The sequence below is a fragment of the Halichoeres trimaculatus genome, unplaced genomic scaffold (assembly GCF_033239565.1).
Source record: "Halichoeres trimaculatus isolate MK-OKI-2021-1 unplaced genomic scaffold, fHalTri1.1 fHalTri1_scaffold_10, whole genome shotgun sequence".
NCBI classification, from domain to species: Eukaryota; Metazoa; Chordata; class Actinopteri; order Labriformes; family Labridae; genus Halichoeres; species Halichoeres trimaculatus.
The window spans coordinates 3,260,491-3,283,628 of NW_027437187.1; the positions used below are offsets into that span (position 1 = coordinate 3,260,491).

Below are 23,138 nucleotides of genomic sequence, written 5' to 3' on the forward strand. Positions count from 1 at the left end.
ATTTAAGACAAGAAAATTTGAAAAATTGGAATTTAACGCTGGAAACTAAACACAGCTGAACAAATAAAATCTCGTGCTGTTTTTTCAACGAAACCTTGTTTAAACCTGATTTGAAGCGCAAGTCTTCTTGTAAACAAAATTAAACTACATACCGCCTACAAAAGGAAGTTTCACCCGCCCGAGGACCCCGCCTGAAAATAATGTAAGCTCGTTATTGCGTAATTGATGAAGATGAGTAATCTTTTCACTACTTTCGTATGCGAAAGACATTTCGTTTGAATAAACTGGTTAAAATTCAACGTTAATATTTTAAGAGCGTCTATTATATTAACTTTTATACCGGCACATGCGCAGACCCTCCTGCCAGATTTCCAGAGTGCACCATGGCGGCGCAGATGGCGGTAAATTCGGGTATGAATCACACTTTTGCTGTCATTTACTTAAAAACGTTACGTTGCGTCAACTATTACTAGCTTGTAGGACACACGGGAACATATAAACGCTGTCTTTCGTTGCGTCAGCTTTGTCGTATGTCTCCATTTATCATGTTGTAAAGTAGCAATCATGTTCTGGCACCTGTGCTAGGCTAACTAGGCCTAGCCAGCATGCTAATGTAGCTGATGTGTGTATATACTCTAGCAAGTACGTTTTCATTCGGTGTGAATAGATTCAATATTGAAGTTGTCTAATGCCGTGATGGCGATACACCTGACCTGACAGTTCCAGATGGATGGACGGAAGAGTTGACTTACCTGGAAACAAAACTGAAACTAACTGACCTGAAATAAGCGTTCCTCATCACTTTTTTTGATGTTGTGCTGTCAGTCTAAATTTTCTTTCACCACTAATTAAATTTATAGACTGGGTAAAACATAAGATATAAGTAGTCTTAAGTTTAATGGAATAGCAGTGAGCAACGTGCCTGTTAGAGGTGTTTACCTGTCACACCTGGTCAGATTTGCTTTACCTACCGGCTTGGTTCATGCTGAATAATATCAAGGTATACAAATGGGTTGCAATTACTGTAATATTATAATCATGAGAGGAATATTGTAAAAGAATGATACTGAAAAAAATTGTATCAAATAAAAGAGTAAAAAAAGGAAAAGTAATAACAACACATAAACCTAAAACTAATGGTTAAATACAAGTGAGGTCATATGTGCAACAACATTTTTGCCTTTAATCAGTCATAATAAACTTTGTTGATCATACAATCTCGTGTCAACAATATGAATAAGTTAACACAAGTTCTGTTTGTAAGGGACAATCCATCACCGTATAGTACTATATTATTTTCCTGACATGCATGCACTTATGTAGGCCATGCTTCATCATCAGTTTGTTTTACTTAATTAAAGCTATAACCAGCTGACAGTGAACTTTGACTTAACTGGTGATGAACTTGCCTCTGTGATGTATCTTTGATTTTAAAGAAATGCAAACAGTGTGCAAAACAGACTGGAAATTACTTGAGTTAACAGTTGCTCTTTAATATTGACTTCATTAACTTCATGTCTTCACACTATACATGCAGGCTTATACATGCTGACAGAACAAGATTTTTCTTTTCACCTGTTATAAAAAAGACGTTTGTTCATTTCAATTTTGTTGACATCATAAAAATATCACATTCAAACAGTTTTATTACCTCTTTTAATATTCTACACAGCTGAAATGGAAAAAAGTAATGCTGTAATTAATCTTTCCAACATGCGTGGGCCTATTCCCCACTTTCAATAGGAATCCTGCATTTTATTCTTCGGGAGTATTTTCTAATTTTCAGTTAATCATCAGATATCATTGAAGGTTTTAAAAAATGCATATTAATTAGTGGAAAAGTATAGAAAGTATGTAACCAGAAAAACATAAATCTGGTCTACATTTTGTTGGTATTTTTTATTTGGGACTGGATTTGGTTTTCAGGGCTGAGTGTGTTTTAAAAAGATGAATTACACTAAAATGTTCAGCAAAAATCATTGACTGTCACAAGAGCAACGCCAAGAAATGATAATTGAAGTGGAAGAGATCAGTTCTCTTGAGGAGAGGTGAGACCTAACTTTTAAATTGAATTCACCCACCCAGGAGCCAGTCTGTGGGGGCCTCTGAAGGAGCTGTGGGAGACGGTGGACGGGGCTGTGTTGAGGAGGCAGACCGAGAGTGTTCACCTCTTAGACCTGCTGCTGAAGAAACACAAAACTAACTTTCTGTCACTCTTCAAGAACCCGGTGAGATGGCGTGCACACATTGTCCAATTGCTGTCATTTCATCTAATGCAACATTGGAGATCCACATACCTCCTCATCCTGTTTTTTTTTCACAACTTTACTGTTTATATCAATGTACTATTTTTAGCCCAAGAGTGCAGAGCAGAGAGAAAAGGTGCGCAAAGCCAGCACAGAAGGCATCGCCATCCAGGGTCAGCAGGGGTCACGTCTTCTTCCTGAGCAGCTTCTGAAGGAGGCCTTCATCCTCAGTGATCTGTTTGATATCGGAGAGCTGGCAGCTTTGGAGCTGCTGTTGGCAGGTAAGGTGGAGAGGAAAATATGACCTGTAAGAACATTCTCACAGAGCTTTTGATTTGTTCTTTGGAAAAAGATCTGGCTAACTGAACAGGACTTTGAGGCTAGTTTTCTCTGATAACACACAGGTATATAAAGCCTTGCATTGATAAATACACTGACATTTTGACAATTCACTTTGTGTGTGTCCAGGTGAGCAGCAGCAGCCCCATTTTCCAGGTCTGACACGAGGGCTTGTAGCCGTGCTCCTCTACTGGGATGGAAAGCTTTGTGTGGCAAACTCTCTGCGCACACTCATCCAGTCACGCCAGGGGAAGACCTTCACACTGGAGCTGAGGTAGGAAAAAAACTGTTGGTTGGGTTTAGGCTTTGACATACGAAGTGAAAATAGCTTGTTGTAGTAATGTACCATACGTGTTTTTACTGATCTGCTCTCGATTCCTCTCCCAGTGGGGAGCTTGTAGCTCTCACTACACGTTTTACAGATGACCTGATGAGCCACGGCCTGACCAAACGCATCCTCACTTTGGTGTCAGAGATAAGTGTGACACGAGAGTTTGAACGCCTGCAGAAGGAGCGTGGTCTGGGCAATGAGAAACACAGGAAAGAGGTGTGGTGCAGTGACTAGAGTGGACATGTTGGATGTCTTTCTGTGAACACAAACTTATACTTCCTCTGCCTCGTCCTCAGGTTTCTGACCTCATCAAAGAATGCAGACAGGCTCTTGCAGACAGCCTGTTTTCTTGGACCTGTCAGTCACCTCTAACTAGAGATGACACCCTGGCTCTGATTGGCCACCTGGAGACGGTCACAGCTCAAGCTGACGGCTCATTGGACAGTGTGAGCCTGGCTCTGGTCATGGCTCTTCTGTACTGCTTGGACGTCAGCTTCATTGAACAGGGAACAGAAGACAGAGAGGGTGAGAGCACTTACTCTCACTATGTAACACTCACAGTGAAACTACACATAGGACTGATGTTAACTCCCTGTTTTCACTTTGTCAATGAAATATTGTGTTGATGCTTTCAGATCTGCTCCAGACTCTGCCGTTGCTGACAGAGAAACAGTATGTGTCTGCAGTTCACAGCCGTCTGATGGATGGTCAGGCTTGGAAGCTTCCAGGGCTGCAGGCTGTGTGTCGCCTGGCCTGGGCCCTTTCTTTGAGGGTTCTTTCTCAGCTGCCGCAGGGATCTGGTAAAATACTTACTTCTCAGATTCCAGCCGTTTGAAGAAAACCTCCTGAGGATTAATGTCTCCCAACATTTTTTTAAATGTATTGAATTCAAAATATCTATTTATGTTGTTGCAGCCCTGGTTGAGTTCACAGAGGCAGACGAGGCTCTGGCTGACCAGGCTCTTCTAGGAGACGTCTTTCTGTTTATGAAGGAGGGAATCCTGGGATGTGAGAGCTTTGCCCAGGAAGAGTTTTACATCCGCCGCCTCCACTCCCTTATTACAGACTTCCTGGCGCTCATGCCAATGAAGGTGAGAGGAGCTTCAGGTGTCAGCAGGTTGTCTTTGCCCTCTGCTCCCTGATAACAGGGCAGACACTGCTACACACAGTCTAAGTTGTAGTTTTTTCAAGCTTTGGTTAACGTCTTTTTGCCATCGTTGCAGGTGAAACAGCTTCGTAACCGTGCTGATGAGGATGCACGACTGGTGCACATGTCGCTGCAGATGGACAGTGAGCTGCCATCGTCACTACGCAAAGACTTGGACCACCTCATGATCCTAGTAAGTCTGTTTTCATGTCACAATCACTAAGACTAAAGCAGAGTGATGCTTTCCACATGTGAGGTTCTGATGGAGCAGTAGAATAAGCTCTATCTGTTACATGAGCAGCATTAAAAAGAAAGTTGTGTGTTGCTTTATCACTGTTCTGGTTTTTGTTTTGTCTTTCAGATTGGAGAGTTTTACAGCAAGGACACCTTTGGCCTGGAGTTGGGTCTGGAGTTCTGGTGTCCCACAGAGTCTCTTCAGCACACTGCGCTGCAGGGTTCCTACCTGGGAATGGCGCTGCAGAGGCCTCCACATAAACAGGTATGCATGTTTTCTTCTAGTTTCTGAAATCTGACCTCCTGGATGGAGCTGGATTTGAGCTGTGTGTGTGTAAAAATTCTGACATATCGTAGATGAAGCCCTTGGATTAAGCATGAGCACATTTATTTTCATTTGCAGGTGGTTTTATCCAAGTTTGTGCGTCAGATGGGCGACCTTCTGCCCTCCACCCTCTACATCTCATATCTGCGTATGCTGAAAGGCCTCGCCAACGGCCCTCAGTGTGCCCACTACTGCTTCAGCCTGCTGAAAACCAACGGAGCTATGCACAGTAAGGGCAGACTGTTGTAATAACGTGAAAGGCTTTTTTATCTCTTAGATTCAGGATAAATACCTATATTTAGAACCATCTCTGAAATTTGGGCCTGGGTTTGCCTTTTGTTTCTGAGAAACAAAGCACTGTGATTAAGTGGTAATCTGGATTGGGAATGTCCACTCATTGAAAGTATTGGATTGTTTTCATGGTGCTCTCATTGTAAATATGAACAAAAGACTCAAATCCTGATCAGACCTAATGCATTGGAATAACAAACACTGGATTATTGTTTTGAACCAAACAAAGTCTCTTGTCTTTGTAAACCTCAACACCACTGGACCTGATTTGATTTCTAAATTTAAGTCCACATCAGTTCAATACAGTCCAGCTGCAGACCTCCACTCTCAGTCAACTCTCTTGGAGGCTCCACTCCTACACTGTCAGAAGAAAGTGATGTCAGGAAATGGAGTACAAATTTCAAAATAAAAGTTGCCTTCAAAGTAGGGATAGACCGATTATCAGCCGGGCTGATTATCAGGCCGATATTTGGCATTTTCATCACCTGGGCCTTTTCTGAATCCGACGGCCAATAAGAAACAAATTTAAAACTATGTTTTTGTGGCTCTGATGCAGTCGCTCCACTGTCTGCAGTCACCTCTCAGCACTATCCCACCAACAGTACCATCTGTTTGGTAACAAGCAGAGCCATGGCTTGGGAAACAGCCAATCAGCAGTGCAGTTATTACAGTTATTGCAGTTCCATTGAAACTTTGGAAAACTTTATTTACTGTAGAAAACTTTAGCTATTTATTTTTTTTAAGTTTTAATTTAACTTAATAAAACATGCCGCTAAACCTGGGAGCTGTTAAATAAACTCATGCTGAAAAGTATTTGAATGAAGTTCAGTGTTGGAGTTTGTATTGTTTAAAATTTTGTCACCAATATTTGCACTTTGACTGAAAATTAATATCGGCTTCAAATATCGGTTATCAGCATCCTTGACTACAAATAATCGGTATCAGCCCGGAAAAATCCATATTGGTCTATCTCTACTTCAAAGTTAAGTTGAGTAGACACGTCCAATCGTTCTGCATTTTGACTACTTTCATTAAAAAAGACGTTCATTTTTAACCTTTTTAGAATGTATGTCTTTAATAACACAACATGAATTGGTGAGCACCTCCGTTTGGTGTAGTGATCTCATTTTCATTTTCTCATTTGTTTTACGCCCCAGCTAGCTTAGCTTAGCAGACGATAACAGTTTCTCTAACAAAACTCTGATTCAGGATTTTCAGCTTGAGGTTTTACTGAAGAACTGAACCCACAAAGAAATGATCATTATTCTCTCACACCAGATTCCTATCATAGTGCTAGCTTGATGCTAACATAGCGAAATTGATTTTATATGCTAGTGGTTGGCAAATATTGATATAACTTTGGTTTTAAATCAGAATTTCAGCTTTCGTGACAGAAACAGTCTCACTACTCAAAACTCTAAATGTTACAATATTAACAGACACATTTTTTCCAACAGGAAAATAAGATAAAACTTACATCCAGTCTTTGGCTCAAATTATTGCCACTACCACTTTAAGACACTAGTTAGCATACTTCAGCCAATAAGGTATAGTAAAACAATAAATCAATGTCAGGTGGTGTGATTTTTGTACTTATTTTTATTTGATATATGTTTGTTAGCTCAATAAAATGCTGTTTATTTGGTTTTGTTTTGTTTTGTTTAACTGCACATCCATACGCCACTTTCTTCTGACAGTGGAGATGGTCTCAGAGTGGAGCCTCCAAGAGAGCTGGCTGAGCGTGGAGGTCTCTCAGACCCAGTTACTGTACACATCTTAATGGTCTGACTTTCTGTTCATGTCATCAGGTGACAACATCCAGGGAGTTTCTGGCAGCCCCGTGTCTTGGGAACACTTTTTCCACTCTCTGATGCTCTACCATGAAAACCTGCGGCGGGACTTTCCTAATCCTGATAATGCACAGTACCGCCACCCACCACTGAGGGGCATCACACAAAGAGAGCTGGATGGACTCACCTCATTTCTTCAGCTGCTAACCACCATCATTACATGGGTATGTTACAACACTCATCAGAGCAATCAAAATATTTGGTACCACTTTTTTATTTAAGCTCGAAATCAGGGGAACATCAATGAGTTATTAGGTTATTTAAAATGTTTCATTTTGATCAACACATGTGCTTGTGCTTTGTGATGTTTTTTGAAGAGTGAAAATGCTCGGCTGGCGTTGTGTGAGCATCCCCAGTGGACCCCGGTTGTTGTGATGTTGGGACTGCTGCAGTGCAGCGTTCCTCCCGTCCTGAAGGCTGAGCTCCTGCACTGCCTGGCTGCGTTTGGGAAGTCACCAGAGATCGCTGCTTCACTCTGGCAGTCGCTGGAGTACACACAGGTCAGTCTTTAGAGACTCTGAGCAAATTTAGAAAGAGGGGTGCCCAAACTTTAGTTTAGATTTTCTGTTTGTCAGGATGTAGCTATTATTTTTCTCTTACAGTGAATGTGTTCTCTTACCTGTATTTTCACCTCAGATCCTTCAGACGGTGCGGGCCCCTGGCCAGAGGCAGGCTGCAGGGATCGAGGTGAGTTCTGTGTGAATATTACTGAGCCAAAGAGTGGTTGTTTTTTTGGATGCAAAACCTGGAAGCTTAGGATATAGAAATAAACTAAGGTATAGCTAGCTGTCTTGTGTTTATTTTTCATCTCAGGTTGAGCTGAATGAGATCGAGTCCAGCTGCGAGGAGTATCCCCTAACACGAGGCTTCTGTCACCTGACTAGCACACTGGTTGAGAGCAGCATGCCGGTCAATCTGGGGGCAGGACTGCGTGTGCCGGGTTTTCAACCCTACCTGAACTTCCTGCGTGACTCTGTGTTCCTGCCTTTCCCTACCAGAGCATATCGGCGCCCAGCAGAGAAGGTAAAGTGTGAGGTCTTAAACATGCATGCTTTTTTTGAACAGCACACGCATCTTTTGATTTCTTTTTCATCTTTGAACCATCTCCCAGTGGGAGGTTGCAGATGCTGTCCTGGAGGTTTTCCACAAGCTGCTGCGGGACTATGAGCCCCAGCCGTCAGACTTTGTTCAGGAGATGGTGGAGCTGCAGGGTGAGCAGGTCCCGGCTGACAAGCCTCCCGGCCACAGCATCATGTTCCACCTTCTCAACGACTCGCCCATGCTGGCACTCTGCCTCAGCCTGCTGGAGGAGGGCGTACGCCAGCTGGACACCTATGCACCCTTCCCCGGTGAGAGAACGGCTGCTGCGGCTGCTTCAGGAAACAGATGCTCACAAGTTTATGTGTTTGTGTTTTTGACGACATGCCGTTTCTCTCACCAACAGGTAAGAAACACTTGGAGTCAGCGGTGCTGCACTGCCTGTGCCTTCTGGACTTGGCTCTGCAGAAGGAGGTGATGTTCATGGACCTCCTCAGGGAGAGCCAGTCCTCCCTTCTGGTCTCCCCGTTGGAGCAGCTTCTCCAGGGGGTCAGTCCTCAAACTCGAAGGGCTGATCACATTGTCAATATTGCAAGGTATGTGCATCCAGGTTATAGCTACAAGTATTGCTAAATAATGAAAAAAACACTCTTTTGTAATGATCTTTTCAAGAAGCATTAATTAGTGATGATTTTGTCCCTTGCAGGTACCTGTACCACAGCAGCTCCAGCCCAGAGGCTGCCTTCCAGAGTGCCAAGATCCTGCGCCGCATCGCCAACTACCCCAACATTCAGAACAGGCTTGTGGGAGATTTCACACATGATCAGGTACAGATTCCTCAAAGTTACTGACTGAATGAAAACTTCCACAAAACATCAGCATAAAAATTTAGAGCAGGTCTTCTTCATTATGTTTTTGCAATCATCCATTTAAAGTCAGCTTGAGAAGATTTTCTTCTCTGTCCTTCAGGCTGTGAGTGATAAACTGATGGCAGGTTTTGTGGAGTGTCTGGACAATGAGGAGGCCGAAGAGGGGACCGACAAAGAAGACGGTGAGAGAAACATGTTTTAGTTTTTTATTGAGTTTAAATGAAGCTGTTTAAATTCTGTAAAAAAATAATCTGTAAACGTTCACCCCCAGACTCTGACCTGCAAAAGAAAGTTTCAAGAATCCGACACGAAACCCAAATCCACATCCTGAACCTGCTCATCACGTCTTTAGAGCTGAAGACTCCAAACCTGGCCCTCTATCTTTTGGGCTATGAAGTCAAGAAACCTGTGTCCACAACCAACCTGCAGGACCCAGGTCAGCACAACTCAAGCTGATGCTTTATTATTATTTTTTTTGATGGCTTTGTCAAAGATATCACAACACATCAATAAGAATCAGCTGGCTTGAATGCTGAGGGTGTTTCTGTTTGTGGCAGGTGTATTGGGATGCCCGAGGAGTTGCCTGCATGCCATCCTGAGTCTGCTGCAGAGAGGCACTGAGAAGCGATCAGGTCCTGTGCTCACACAGCAAGCTCCACACCTGGCTGAGCTCTGCTACCAGGTAATCAACAGCCTGCTTAGAATGAGAGAAGAAGCAGCTCGGGGTGTTGCTCTGCTTTTTAACACATTACTTCAAAGTAGGTTGAATTTTTTCTATGTTTAGTTGTGTTCAAAATAACACCAGTACCACATCACTGGCACAAGAAATCACTGTTTTTGTCAGAATTTCAACTTCTACACTGAAAGTAAGTTTCCAGAAGGTTTAGTAAAGGTATAAAAAACCAAAACACCCAACAGGCAGGACGTGCTGAGTTCACTTAGTGTGGTCATTGATATCTGGATATCGATATTGATTTATATTGATAAAAAAACAAACAGGGATGAAACATGTGGCCCTTATTTAAGTATTAGTAGTATCCTTGAAAAACAGAGTTAAATGGGGCGTTCAAGACACTGTCCAGGAGAACAGTGTTCTCTGATTGAGAAATAAATAAAAGAGGGGATAACGTATAAAGACGTGTGGAAAATGATAGAATGTTCAGCTAAAATGATATCAAACACTTTAAAATGGCAGCCAAAACCAGAAAGGTGAGGAAGAAAAAGAAAATCATTTTTCGAATGGATCTGAGAAAAACCAAACTAGCGAAGGCTCAGCCAGTGATCAGCTCCAGGAGGATTAAAGAAGATATAAGGTTGCTTGTGAGAACTGCAACTACCAGACGACGTCTATTTGAAGCCAAGCTACCAGCAGGAAGACTCCTCAAAGTCCCATTGTTAATAAAAAGACGTGCTGGAGCTGTTACAGTTTGCCAAAGAACACACAGACTGACCTAAAAAGAAATGGACTAATATTTTGTGGACCACAGACATTTGTCAGGTGTCCTGCAAACACTGGATCCAAGCCATAGTTCACAGTGAAGACAGTGATGCATGGTGGTGCAAGCATCATGAAAAGGGGATGTTTCTCGTAATATAGTATTAGGGCTGCAATGATTAGTCGACATAATAGACTACGTCGACGATAAAAATTCATCAACGCAAATTTTAATAGTCGACACGTCCTATTATTGTTTTTATTGTCGTTGTCACATGGTGAAATCAGATACCAGAGGGTAATACTCATTTGTTACTTCAGTTCACAGCATGAGGTGCTGTGTTTTTGGATACTTTTATGGGAAAAGATCACTAAGTTCTTACATGAGGAATATTAATGAGGAAAAATCTCCAATCACAGAGAGGGCTGTGCGCTAATGGAGGCTCTGCATCTCCGGCTTGGACAGCCTGACAGCTCCCGGAGTTTAGCGTCTGCTAACGTGATTTAGAGAGTCTCCTTCACTCTCTGTTACAGACAGATTTTCAGGATCTGAGTCACAAACTAGTGTAAAAACTCCCTTAACTTTTGAAAAGAGAGGACATTTATCTGATGGAGCTCTCACTCTCAAGCTCACACTGCACCGGTAACACTCAGCGGGGAGGAGGTAATTAGGTTGAAACACAAAATAACTAATCAAATCATCAAATCACTAATCAAAAAATAATCGATAGATTAGTCAACTTTAAAAATAATCGTTAGTTGCAGCCCTATATGGTGTTGGTCCTTTTTATTGCACACCAGGGATCATGGATCAGTTTCAGCCTATAAAATGGGAGTTTCAGCAGGACAATGACCTCAAACACACCAGAAAGCCAGCAAAATCATGGTTCCAGACAAACAGCACTCAACAGCAATGGAGTGGGCAGCACAATCCCCGGACCTTAATCCCATAGAAAACTTGTGGGCTGACATAAAAAAAAAAATGTTCATGAGGCAAAACTAAGAAATGCAGAGGAATTGTGTAACGTGGTACAATTATCCTTGGCTGCAATGCCTGTTAACCGGTGCCAGAAGTTGGTCGACTCAATGCACTACAGATATGAAGCAGTTATCAGAAACCGTGGTTATTATTACAACTAAATATTAGTTTACGATTCTCGGGAGAGTTGAATCTTCAAGCATGTTTTAGTTTATAACACACATTTTTGAGTTTTTAAAGACAGACGTATTCACTGCTATTTCTTTGAACATTATATTTCTTGACTTTCTGTAAAATATTATAAAATTCAATTACTTTTTTCAATTTTCTTGCTTTGAAATAGAATGCACAGTGTCCCCAATGCATTTGTGTTATTCAAACACTATCTATTTGATGAATGTTGAGGCTTACTCACCTTTTTAGACACACTGCTTTTATTCTGAACACTGTGTATGTGGGCCGATGTCTAATGATTTACATCATCGTTCTCTCCCTCTCTCAGGTGATCTACCAGCTGTGTGCCTGCCCAGACACATCGGGACCCACAATGCGCTACCTGAGAACCAGCCAGGACTTCCTGTTCTCTCACCTGCAGCACCTCCCCTTCGTCCTGCCCGGTGAGTACAGGCTCCCTGCTGGTGTGGGCAGCAGACACCACAACACACAAGGGAAAATAGTTCTGTCATTTTATAATCATGAAAAGAGTGATAAGTGTGCTGTGTGCAGGTATGTGAATGTTAGAGTTCTTCCCAGCTCAGACCTTTGGGTTTATTGTATCAAGTGTCTGCTCCATTAAGGGGGATGAGTCTTTGGTGAATCATCTGACAGGAACCAAAGGATTTCCCTGATATATTTTTGGCCGTTTAATAAACCTAAAATGTTTTCATGATGCCACAAAAACAGAATTCTGATGATCTGATTCACTGGATTATGGGAGCTGGTCAGGATTTGTCTGTTCCTGGTATTCCCCCTCCACGTAATCACAGTGTAATCCTGAGGACATTTCAGTCACTACTTTATTAATACTCTTATACACAGGATGCAACCTGATGTCTGAAGTTGACGAACTGGAAAGAGAAAAAGAAGTTCAGACAGTTTGCAAATGTAAGATAGACTATATGAGGATGATGAGTGGTGCTGAAGAGAAGAAAGCAGAGTCAAAAAGATGAAGACAGGCCAGTATCTTTTTGTGCAGCATTGCAGTTAGCCTGTTAGCCTGTTAGCATGTTGGGGTGTTCAGTCTGTGCTGCTTTTAACCCTGCTTTATTGTACTGCAGATGGATTTCAGGAATCTACCCAATGAGCTAGTAGCAATGCCGTTCAGAAAAAGCCTTTGACTGGTTTCACATCAGACTGATCTGCTGCATTAAGCATGAGGACGTAAATTTACTACCCCAGAACTAAGTTTAGACTCCAGTTCCTGCAGTCAAAAAGTCCCAAGTTCCTGGGTAGAGTTCCAGTGGTTGAAAAGCACTTTTTGTGCATGTTAAGTTGTGAAAAGCTTTCAAACAGCCACAGCTTCACACAGCTCTGCTGTTGGAAGAAGCCATATTATCAGCCTCCGTCGAGTCTAGTTTCATCCTGACGCATGCTGAACGCAAATGTCGTACAGATCAGCAGCTGTTTTTATACCCTGGACAAACACAGAGCACTTTAAACTTGTATTAGTGGAAACTTCCAAGCAGATTTCAGGGTTAAATTAAAGAAGTCTATCCTTTGTCATCAGATGTTTTTGTTAATAGATGTAGTCTTAAAGGGGCTGTAAGGAGTTTAAAAGTGATCTTAAGAAACTTTCCTTTCTAGATATCTGCCTGATTGTAAGCCACACTTTAAAATGAGATTATCAGCACCAATATTACAGGTTACAGGTTATTTCTAAATGCTACTTCTTAACTTCCTGATCAGGTCCAGCAGGATTGGATTGATTTACAGCATGTCTAGGTCTCTATGACAACACCACACTGGCTGATGAAGTTTAGCAGAGAGAAGAGAGATCTGTGTTTTTCTCTGCTGAAAACGATTTCGATTAATTTTGTAGTGATGGTGGACACTGGAGCCTAACTGTCAGACAGAAAAAGGACAGAAGAGCAGAAGAAAGATAAACAGGAGAGCGATAGAGCACGAGCTAAAGGCTAACACAGAAGCTAACCTGTTTGTGCTAATGTTGATTCCAACCCACAGTCAGCAGTTATTCTGCAGTGGTCTGTTCAAACTTGAGAGTCTATCAATAAAATGAAGAGTGAGGTTACGTTAGCTCTGATTGGTAGATGACTGGCAGGACAAAACCAGGACTCACTAATGTTACACGTTACAGACATGTCTTAGAGCACCGAGCTGCTAGCTGAGCTAAATATAGACAGCTACCAAACTACAAACTGACAGTGTTAACTTGTTGTCAGGTTAGCTTACAGATAATTTAGAGCACAGGGCTGCTGATAGCGTGACATGTAGCCGGCTGCTACAACGTTTGCTTGATGTCATGTTTCAAACCGTAACTGTACTGATAAATACCTTACTTTGGAGTGTTGTATCCAGTTAAAAGTTGTCTTGAACAAAGAAAAAATGTTTTGATCCAATCTCCGTTTAATTCCAAAACAAACACACACCTTACTAAAAATAATTTGTGACAGTGTGCGGAGACTCCAGTCCAGAAGGTGGCGAGGGAGTCCAATAAAAACAGATCCTGCTCAGAGCATCTTTGACTGCTGAGGGACTATTTTCTACTTTTCATCACATCAGCTTTTCTCTCTGCTCTTTAGAAAACCAGATAGCTGCTCTGTCTCAGATGTCTTGGCTCATGAAAACGGCAGCGATCGAGCTGAGGGTGACCTCACTGAACCGCCAGCGCTCACACACACAGCGTCTGGTCAGCCTCCTGTTGGATGACCAGCCACACACTCAGCACTCAGGTAGGTTTGTTTTATAACTGTGTAACTGTTGGGTTAAATGTTTTAAACATCTGTTTGTCTTTTCAGTTAGTGAGCCGAATGCCTTCATATTTCTTCTTATTTCTTGTTCTTCACAAGAGGGCTGAATGTTTAACATTTACTGGAACAAGAGAATTGATTCTAATCCAGATATCAAACAAAATGTCACATGCTCACATATTTTCATGCTATTTCGAGTAATTTTGAACGTCAAACATCTGTTTTTCAGCAGATGGAGAATCAGGCATGGAGGAAGAAACCAGATCTGTCAGTGGCTTCCTTCATTTTGACACAGTTTCTAAAGGTCTGTGCCGAGTCATACTCTAACTCTGCTAAATGTCATTAACACCTCAGTGAATCTTTGCTCTTTAAAGCTTTCTGTTTTTTTAGGCTCACTTGGTTTCATCTTTCGCTCTCTGTTTGTCCTTGTTTGATGCCATCAGTACGCAGGAAGTTACTGAGCGTGCTGGACGTCATCGAGTTCAGTCAGGACATGCCTGAGCTGCTGCAGCTGGACTTCTTCGAGCGCACTCAGATCGAGCAGGTGATCTCTAACTGTGAGCACGTCAACGAGCAGGGACACACTGTGTGCAACGTCAAGGTGGGCCTCGAGGTTTCACTCACGAATCACCTCTGAAGTGTTGTGTTCAGCCGTCTGATGATATGTTTGGTTTCTCAGCTGCTGCATCGAGTGCTGGTTGCTGAGGTCAATGCTCTGCAGGGGATGGCAGCCATTGGGCAGAGGCCTCTCTTAATGGAGGTGAGTGAAGTTTTACTCTGCTTTTTGAAACTTGAGCATCGACCAAATCAAAGCAAATGTACAAGATACTGGAAGATGAATCGACTTTTGACCAAAGGCTGATAGAAGATGGAACATTCTGGATATAAACTGTAGGCGTTGATGTGTCTTAAATCAATCAAAAATGTTATTTGCTGGTCTGAAATCCATTACTCATTACAGGACTAGCTAATTTTTCTTTTTCTATGTAGATTCCAGTCTGAACTTTTATCTGCTACATGAAGTTTGCTCTGTGGAGGCTTTTATTGTGGTGGCGGACTTTTACTTTGGGCTCTATTGTACCATTCAATTACCCAACCCAAGAAACAATTACCACCAGAGAATAACAATCCGTAATCGGTATACAGAGTTAAAGTTTTATCATGTACAGGCAGAGGAGACAGTTGTAAAGCAGGTGATACAGCACATTACTCACAGAGAGCACCACTCATTTGAAACAGCTTCAAACTGGACCGTTTGACAACACAATTCTTATGTGACATGTTAGCTTAACAAACTAGCACTAACTTTTTTTTTACTGTTAATGACTGAGTGGGTCAGAGTTATAAAACATAGAAGTGCATCAAGTATGTCCAAATATTATAAAAAATCATTCTTGTACTTTATATAAATATACCTCTTACCACACTGAATTTACAGAAAAACTTTAGTTTGTTGGCTGGTTTATTTCTTGGATTCAGATTAATAATGTAAATAGGATGAATACACTGTCAAAATATCTTTCCCTGGAAATTCACAAGGTATCCATCTACAGCTCAGTAAAAAAGATTAGCTTCAACTGTAGCAATAATAATAAAACGAGGAACACATTAATGCGTTTTAAATCTATATCAAGTTAATGCTCTGGAAGAGGTCAATTTTTGCAAAGTAGCTAATTTTGTTTTTCTAGACATAAGTCTGATGTGTTTATTTTTTGAGAATTCTTTTTATTGATTTTTTTTTTTTTTTTCAGATGAAAAACAGAAACTAACGATCTAGTCATGCACAAGGTATTTTCTTAGTTGGTCCTTGAAACAACAAACAGCATTCACCCGAGAACAGGCAGAACAAAAAACAACCAGAGTGCGATCAAGTGGTGTTGTGCAGAAGCAAAACCTGACGTGTTTTTACTCCAACTTCAGTAACTGGTTTGAGGGTCTGTCTGTGTTGTTGCTCCCTCAGGCTGCTTAAGGTGAAGACCCTAGGAGTCTTCTTATTCACTGTCCTAATTAGTATAAAAACCAGGTCCTCATTTGTCATATTCTGATCTCAAAATGCTCCAAAAAGCTTTATTTTAATGTGAAAATAGCTAGATTTTTCCTCTGGGGGACATTCCCCTAGACCCCCTGACTGTATTGACTTTTTAATGCTTTTATGCTAGTTTCATATATAACAGGTGTTGCTTCCGTTGCTCTATATAGCAACAAAATTCACTGGACTGTCAGTCAGATTTGTTAAAACAAAGGTAAGCTCATCCGTCTGCCCAGGTTTTAAGCTACAAAAAAGAAAAATGTGTTGGTTTTATTCCTAAAACTGAAAAACACCTCTTTTAATTTCTTTCTTTAGGAGTACAATTTTCAGTCTTTTTTTAATCCTTGTGATATAAATCGTCTGCATGCTAGCCAGCCAGTCTAGGACTATGGGTTAGCATAAATGTATTGAGGGTTGGTTGAATGATGTTCATTTGATTTGCAATACAGCAGAATCCCCCGACCATTGTGTACATTTTTAGCATTTTCTGCCTTAACTTTCATTCAGGTGGCATTAAAAAGTGTTCAAAGGTCTTAAATTTGACTTGCTGAAACCTGCAGATACCCTGCCTCAAACCTCACACTGCCTTGAGCAGTCATTTGTCAGGCACCAGTTATTCTGCAGCTGTTTTCTCCTGTGTCTTCTTGTAGGAGGTGAACTCCATCCTGCAGCAGGTGGTGGAACGTAACCGTGTCCGAAGAAGTTTGAGTGCGAAGCGGCACGCGCTGCGGTCCTGGAGGAGTCTGGTGGAGACGCTGCTGACAGCCTGCCCGTCTGATCTCATCCCTGCTGACGACAGACAGCTCATCATCAGAGACCTGCTGCTGGACCTGCACGATAAGGTCAGAGATCAGGTCACTGGTCTTACTCTCAGATCGGTTTTAGGAGTGAACTGAAAGAGACCAGTTCTTTAAAGGTTTGTTGTTTAACCAAATGGTGCCGTTTGTGGTCCAGGTGTTATCTGAGGACGCAGCAGGAGAGCTGATGCCCATTGTAGCAGGAGCTGTCTTCACTCTGACAGCTCAGCTCAGCCAATCAGTGCTGTCCGAGCAGCAGCAGGGGACGGGAGTAGAAGCATCCTCTGGCTTTGCATCGATTGCCAACTCAGCCCTTCACCTGATTCTCCGCAAGCTGCTGGACTTCATCCTTTGTACTGGTGTGTAGTGAGTCACACCTACATTACTCACACGTGACTCTTTGTTTAGTCAAGTTAAAGTTAATGAGATTGTCTTTCACATATTAAGGAGGTGGATACCAGCGTCTTCGTGCTCACCTGTACGGCTCTCTGCTGTACTATCTTCAGATCGCCCAGAAACCTGAGGAGCCGGACACTCTGCAGACAGGTACGACTCAGAGAACATGGAAGAGACCGTCCTTTAGTAAGTACATGCTTCAAAAGTCAGTTTACTAAGTTTCCTCTCTATTCTTCCAGCTGGGAAAGCCATGTGGGAGCGTCTCACTGCCCCTGAAGACGGTTTCTCTAAACTGCAGAGAGAGAACCTGGCCATCATTGAGAGCTACGGCCAGTCTCTGATGGAGGTGGTTTGTCGAGACGCCTGTGACGGCCATGAAATCAGCAGGGTAAGAGCCTGCATGTGGAGAGTGATGGATAAAAAGTCACAGACAGTAGAAGATTTTACTTTCAGCACCTGTTTCCTCACCTTCTGATCTCCTGTGTTTCAGATGTTGGCTCTAGCAGTCCTGGACAGAATCCTCTCCATAGACCGTCAAAACCAGTGGCTCCTCTATGTCTGCAACAGCGGCTACCTGCGGTCACTGGTGGAGAGCCTGAGACAGGATGATGTCGCCCTGCAGAGCCTGCTCGCTCCTCAGCCCCCACCCCTCAAACCTCTCTACATCTATGAGAGCAAGATGGTGAGACGTGCGCTTAGTCTTCTCCCACAGAGAGCTCCTTCCTGGTCCTGGACATGAGACCAGAGTCAGAGCAGGATTTTATAACTGTGCTGTGTTTTCAGGCTCTGCTGACCCGTGTGGCTAAGACCGGACAGGGAGCTGTGGAGCTGCTTCGCTGTGGTCTGGTGGCTCAGCTGATCGAGTGGCAGGTGTTTGACATGGTGCCTGACAGCACTCACAGGTATGGACTGAAGTAGACAGCAGGTTTTTACATTTAAAACTGAAATAAAAAATAGAGATAATTCATCAGAATTATACATTAAAATTTACAGGAGAACACATTTTGCCTGAATTTTAAGTGGAGCTAGAAGACTGAAAATAGTTTGAAAATGTAAACAGAGTGAAATATTTTATGAAAATGTAGAAGAGGCTGAGATGTTCAGCCTGGGCTCATCCTGTCAGAGCTTAATCTGGTTCAGCTCCTGGATTTAGCATCTGTCAACCTCGGGCTGGGTAAAAAAATCACCTCTCAAAATAAAATCGATTTCCATCTTCAAAACTTGATATATATTCAAAAAGTCCAAGGATTGATCTTTAAATTATAAAATGTCCTATCCTGTCCAGATTTCAGTTTAGGACTGCGGGTGCTCCGCACAGATTGTTCTGTCCCCGCAAGTCAGTGTGGAATATATATCCATACAACAGCTTTTTGTAACTCAGCAACTTTCTGCAACGTTATATGAAGTAGAGATCAGCCCAAGATTCATCTGGATCAGTGCGTCTCCTCACACTCTCCCCCTGCCACGTCAGGGCACAGCAAATTTTGGTTCATTAGGAGATCACAACTTTGGCATTTTGTCTTGGCGTTACAAACTTTATTGATCAGAACTACAGAGAGACAGCGTCAAACCACCTGTTTCAGTGTGTTTGTCCTGCTTCAACATGACGTCTGTGTTGGAGTTTGAGGAGATGCTGTCAATTCTCAATCCTCCTCATCAGCGGACGCTCACACAAGCTACAGCTAATGTGCTCGCGCTCAATGATAAGCTCCATCGTGCTAAACGCTGGTGTTTTTAACAGGCGGTTGATCGTTACAAGGTGTTAAGTTTAATTCTGAGGGTCTATACAGGAGATGTGACTCCACTGTCTTCAGGCTAATCCACTGAGAGCTGTCAGCTGCTATATTAACACACACAGTGTTGAGAGGGTGCGTTCAATTTTTTTCCCCCAGTCTGCCCTGTTTGTGGAATAGGGATATGGAAGGATGTTGTTTTCACAAAGGAAAGAACTCTACCCCCTCCGCCCCTCTGATAGAACTGACCAATCAGAGCACAAAGGGCTGTGACGTTGCGAGGTTACTGGAGGTCATTCTGGAAACGGAGCGTTTCAACGAGATCTTCAGAATGGCGTAAACTGAGGATATTGAGAACGCTATTGTGGGGCAATGAATGAACTAAATGACTTGTACTGAGGGCAGAAATGCTTTACAGGCATCCTAGTCTGGCATAGTGAAAAGGAGAAACAAGCATGATATGTCCACTTTAAACCCATAACCTGGCCCAGGGTTTGGTCAGAGCGAGTCAAAAGTCGTCTGTAAATCATTCCGATAAGATCTTGAGGATTTTATCACAGGGCCTTGTTGACCATCAGCTGATGGAGTGTAAGTTGTGTATATTGTTGGAATGAATGATCAGTGCAGCTAAAGTAACACATACAGTATGCAGCACATCAGCACAGCCAGCAGGAGTGTTACAGTGACTGGATCTGCTGAAAAAAGGGGGATAAACAAACCTTTCAGTGTCTGCTTGTACTCATTAATCTGACTCTAGCTGATTTAAAGCAGAACTACTTGTTTTTGTTGTGAAAATTTAAACTTGAGTCAAGGATAAAAACATAAGTTTGTGTCTGCTCTGTCACTGTCCACAGGGTGATGAGGGACCCATCAGGCTTCATCCCCAGCCCTTTGGATCGCTACAGGCAGATTCTCTTACCCACCCTCAGGCTCTTCCAGGTGATCCTGACCTCAACCACCATGAACCACCAGCAGGGGGCAGCACAGGTCAGCACATAAAGATGGAAGTGAAATGACAACAATCATTCTGAGTTTTTGAAGGATTTAATTTTTTTTTAAATCATCTTTTTCTTTTTCTCTACTTCTTTCGTTCATTTTACTGCACACCCTGTGTGTATATGTGTGTGTGTGTGTAGGTTCTTCAGTGGCTCGTCTTCCATGCAGACACTGTCCAGGCTCTGCTGCGCTGTCAGGAGCTGAGTATGGGAGCTCTGCAGGAGCTCTCTCTGCTCACAGGCCTCGTCAGTAAGACCGCTCTGCCAGGTATTTATGAAGAAACCGTTTGTTTTTTTTTAACTGTCACGCACGTGTGTACGTCAGAGACCTTGAGAGGCTGTGTTTCTGTGTTTCATGATGCTTCAGCTGTTCTGGAGATGGCCGGGGAGGTCAATGGTGCCACGCTCCTTGAGTTCCAGGGTCACATCGGCAGATTCCAGGTTTGACCGCTGCCATTGTTTCAGTCACAAATGAGATGTTTGCTGTTTCACACTCACAGTGAGTTGTACAGTCAGTAATGCGTCTCTCCTTCCTCAGCGCCACTGTCTGTCCCTGCTGAGCCGCCTGGCAGGGAGTGAGCGTGAGCGGCTGCTGAAGCAGGCAGAGATCGCCGCACCGGGAGAATCCGTGGAGAGACGAGAGGAGATGGAGGTGGCCATGCAGCAGGTCAGAGACGTTCTCACTGAGTGCTGAGGGATAGATGCAGAGATGTCTGCACTGAGGGGGTTTAAGCAGCTTATTCATCAGAAGCTGATGGGTTCACAGTGTAATGGACAGCTGGTGAATGCAGTGTCCAGTTTCCATAACCATGAGAATTCATCAGTCCTCCTCTGTAAGTGACCTGAGAGCTGCTGTCCTCTGTCCCAGGTGTGTGCTAACATCATGGAGTACTGCCAGACCCTGCTGCTGCAGAGCTCAGCCCAGGCGCAGTTCAGCATCTGTCTCTTCAGCACGTCAGTCAGCGAGCCAGCTGGCAGAGACGGAGGACGCACAGGTCAGTGTTATTCTACCTGTACTCTGAGGAGTTGGACCAGCGTGACTGATGCTCAGCATGAGCCACGTTTTTGGACACCTGAGCCGATCTGTCAGGTCACAAGTTATCCTTGAGCACTGTGCAGGTCAGGGTTTAACCATCCCTTCTGTTTTTTCCCTCCAGATCTATCATCCACTGTGACCTCCATGACTCATTCTCGTGCGCCCAGCTTAGGTTTGGTCCTGTATCTGCTGAAAAACAGCGCTACAGACTTCTTCAGATTCCACCAGAGCCACAGACAAAGCCTGGGGAAGCTTCAGAGCCTGGATCAGCTGCCTCCTGAGGAGCTCAAGGAGGTTTGGATTTGATCAGTCCAGTTTACTCTTGTCAGCTGAGACGCTGTTCACATAGAACGACTGTGTTCTCTTTATTTTTGATGTTGGACCAAAAGAAAGTTGATAAAAACAAAAGTCATGGTTGTTTCTGAAAAGCTGTCTCTTAACTGACACACTGTTTTCTCTTCAGCTGTGCCAGGGCCTGGTGTCCGGCCCAGGAGGGGTGGAGAAAATCCCATCAGTCCAGAGGAACCTGCTGGCAAAGAGACGGCTGGTCCAGCTTATTAACAGCAGAGCGAAGCTGCTGGCCCTCTGCTCCTGTATCCTTTGTGACGTCAGCTGACCCTGCACAGGGACCAGAACCACAGAACCAGAACCATAGTTCATACTGTCCTTCTCTGTACAGAGCAGATAGCTTCACCAATTAACGCTGTGAAACACCTTGACCTCCTCTTCCTCAGACGTCATCGAGACGTGTTTGTTTGTGTTGTGGCGCCACCTGGAGTACTACCTGTTGCACTGTACTCCCACTGACCCAAAGGACCTGTTGCCTGGAGCTGGTTTGTTCAGATCACGTCTTGAGGGTGAGAAACACACAGTTAAACATTTTTAATTTTAAAACCCAGAGAATCCAAGCTGGCTGCTTTGATCTAACCCAGGTTTTCCTTGTTGTCAGACTCGTTTGGTGGGCTGCAGGCGAGTGGAGGGCGAGGCCTGGGTCAGACACGGGTCACCCAGCAGGACCTTGATCTGGTAAGAAATAACTGTAAACAAGGAGCACGGTGCAGGTTCACCCTGCTCCTGTCTGTCTGTTTAACTCCTTCACTTTCCCTGATCCTCTTCTCTGTGTGTGTGTGCAGCTGAAAAGCGACATGGCTGCCAGTTTTGGAGAGGCTCTGCAGAGGAAGTTGCTGGAGGTGGAGGGTTTGTACAGCCAAGTTCGCTCTCGCTACACCTTCATCCAGGCTCTGGTCCGCAGGATCCGTGGCCTGCTCCAGCAGCCCAAGAGTTGAGACGGACACAGACTCAAAGACTCAAAGCTCCAGCCCTCAGTTTCATGAATTGAATGAAAACCTGCCAAGAAATGGCAGAAAACCTCCGAGACTGTTAAATTCCTGTCAGTTTGGTTTTCCTGGACACAGCACTCTTTTCTACCAACCTGTCAAAGCTCTTTCTGAAGTATTTTTGGATGCTCACACCAAACAGCGCCTGTCTCTCTGTGTGACCATTCCTAATTTTGTTTGACTAACTCTGTGTGAGAAGTGTTTCTCAAAGATGTGGGAAAACAAACTACTCTGAAAATTTTTACTCATTTAGAGAATTTGATATTTTGTTTTGACTGATTTCTCTCTTTTGTGAAAAATAAACCTTTTCTAAAGCTATTGACTGCTTGTCATGTTAATATAATTCACACAACAAAGCATCTCATTCACACTTTGTTTTTCCTGCATGTATACTGCTGATCTTTTCAAACACGAGCAGACAACAGCTGTGTCTCTATTTCCACACTCACACACTCACTGCTTTAGAGGCGTGTCCCAGTGAAGTCAGTGAGGGTTTAGGGCTGTCCCAGTGTAAAATGGTGAAGTGTGTGAGGATTTTGTATATTCATATTTCCATCAGTTTGGTAGATAAACTGTTTTAACTTACAGGAGCGTCTCCGTAGGATGTCATTTATTTCATTTTAAAGCTTCTTCAATAACAGTTCATACTGCTGCTAAGGTGAGCTACATGATCACATGCAGGTTGTGAGAGAAGTGTCAAAGTGCTGTCCCAACCCCTGTTGCACCATTGTGAGCCCTTGCAGTCTTATGCGCTCAAACACTTTCCAGGTGATCTTTAGGTCTATAAGGGCTCAGGGTTTAGGG

At 43.2% G+C, this 23,138-nt stretch overlaps 1 protein-coding gene across 3 annotated transcripts; it reads left to right on the plus strand.

Moving 5' to 3' along the window:
* Positions 1–14: 14 nt before the first annotated feature.
* nup205 (nucleoporin 205) lies at positions 15–22,660 on the plus strand. Of its 3 annotated transcripts, XM_074677144.1 has the most exons (43): positions 15–202; positions 355–411; positions 2,086–2,228; positions 2,356–2,527; positions 2,715–2,859; positions 2,973–3,132; positions 3,213–3,441; positions 3,552–3,716; positions 3,832–4,007; positions 4,140–4,256; positions 4,425–4,562; positions 4,701–4,851; positions 6,722–6,927; positions 7,081–7,263; positions 7,400–7,450; positions 7,577–7,786; positions 7,875–8,112; positions 8,208–8,397; positions 8,508–8,628; positions 8,771–8,852; positions 8,942–9,106; positions 9,228–9,352; positions 11,587–11,701; positions 13,844–13,993; positions 14,241–14,315; positions 14,455–14,612; positions 14,691–14,771; positions 16,691–16,882; positions 16,995–17,196; positions 17,285–17,383; positions 17,473–17,621; positions 17,724–17,915; positions 18,017–18,135; positions 19,821–19,953; positions 20,103–20,229; positions 20,329–20,402; positions 20,500–20,628; positions 20,830–20,956; positions 21,119–21,291; positions 21,461–21,590; positions 21,732–21,854; positions 21,947–22,023; positions 22,131–22,660. In XM_074677144.1, the coding sequence occupies exons 2-43, from the start codon at positions 384–386 to the stop codon at positions 22,281–22,283; spliced, it is 5,973 nt and encodes a 1,990-aa protein (XP_074533245.1). In that variant the 5' UTR covers positions 15–202; positions 355–383; the 3' UTR covers positions 22,284–22,660. The 3 variants fall into 3 exon arrangements, with proteins under 3 accessions (XP_074533245.1, XP_074533244.1, XP_074533246.1); XM_074677143.1 differs by lacking the exon at positions 15–202 and having other exon boundaries at positions 341–411; XM_074677145.1 differs by lacking the exon at positions 15–202 and having other exon boundaries at positions 341–411; positions 14,244–14,315.
* Positions 22,661–23,138: the final 478 nt, after the last annotated feature.

Excerpts from the sequence above, each read along its gene's own strand:
- nup205 (XM_074677144.1), top strand. The coding sequence starts at position 384 with ATGGCGGCGCAGATGGCGGTAAATTCGG. Across the intron at positions 7,264-7,399 it reads AGTCGCTGGAGTACACACAG|ATCCTTCAGACGGTGCGGGC; the intron begins GTCAGTCTTTAG and ends TTTTCACCTCAG. Across the intron at positions 14,613-14,690 it reads ACACTGTGTGCAACGTCAAG|CTGCTGCATCGAGTGCTGGT; the intron begins GTGGGCCTCGAG and ends TTGGTTTCTCAG.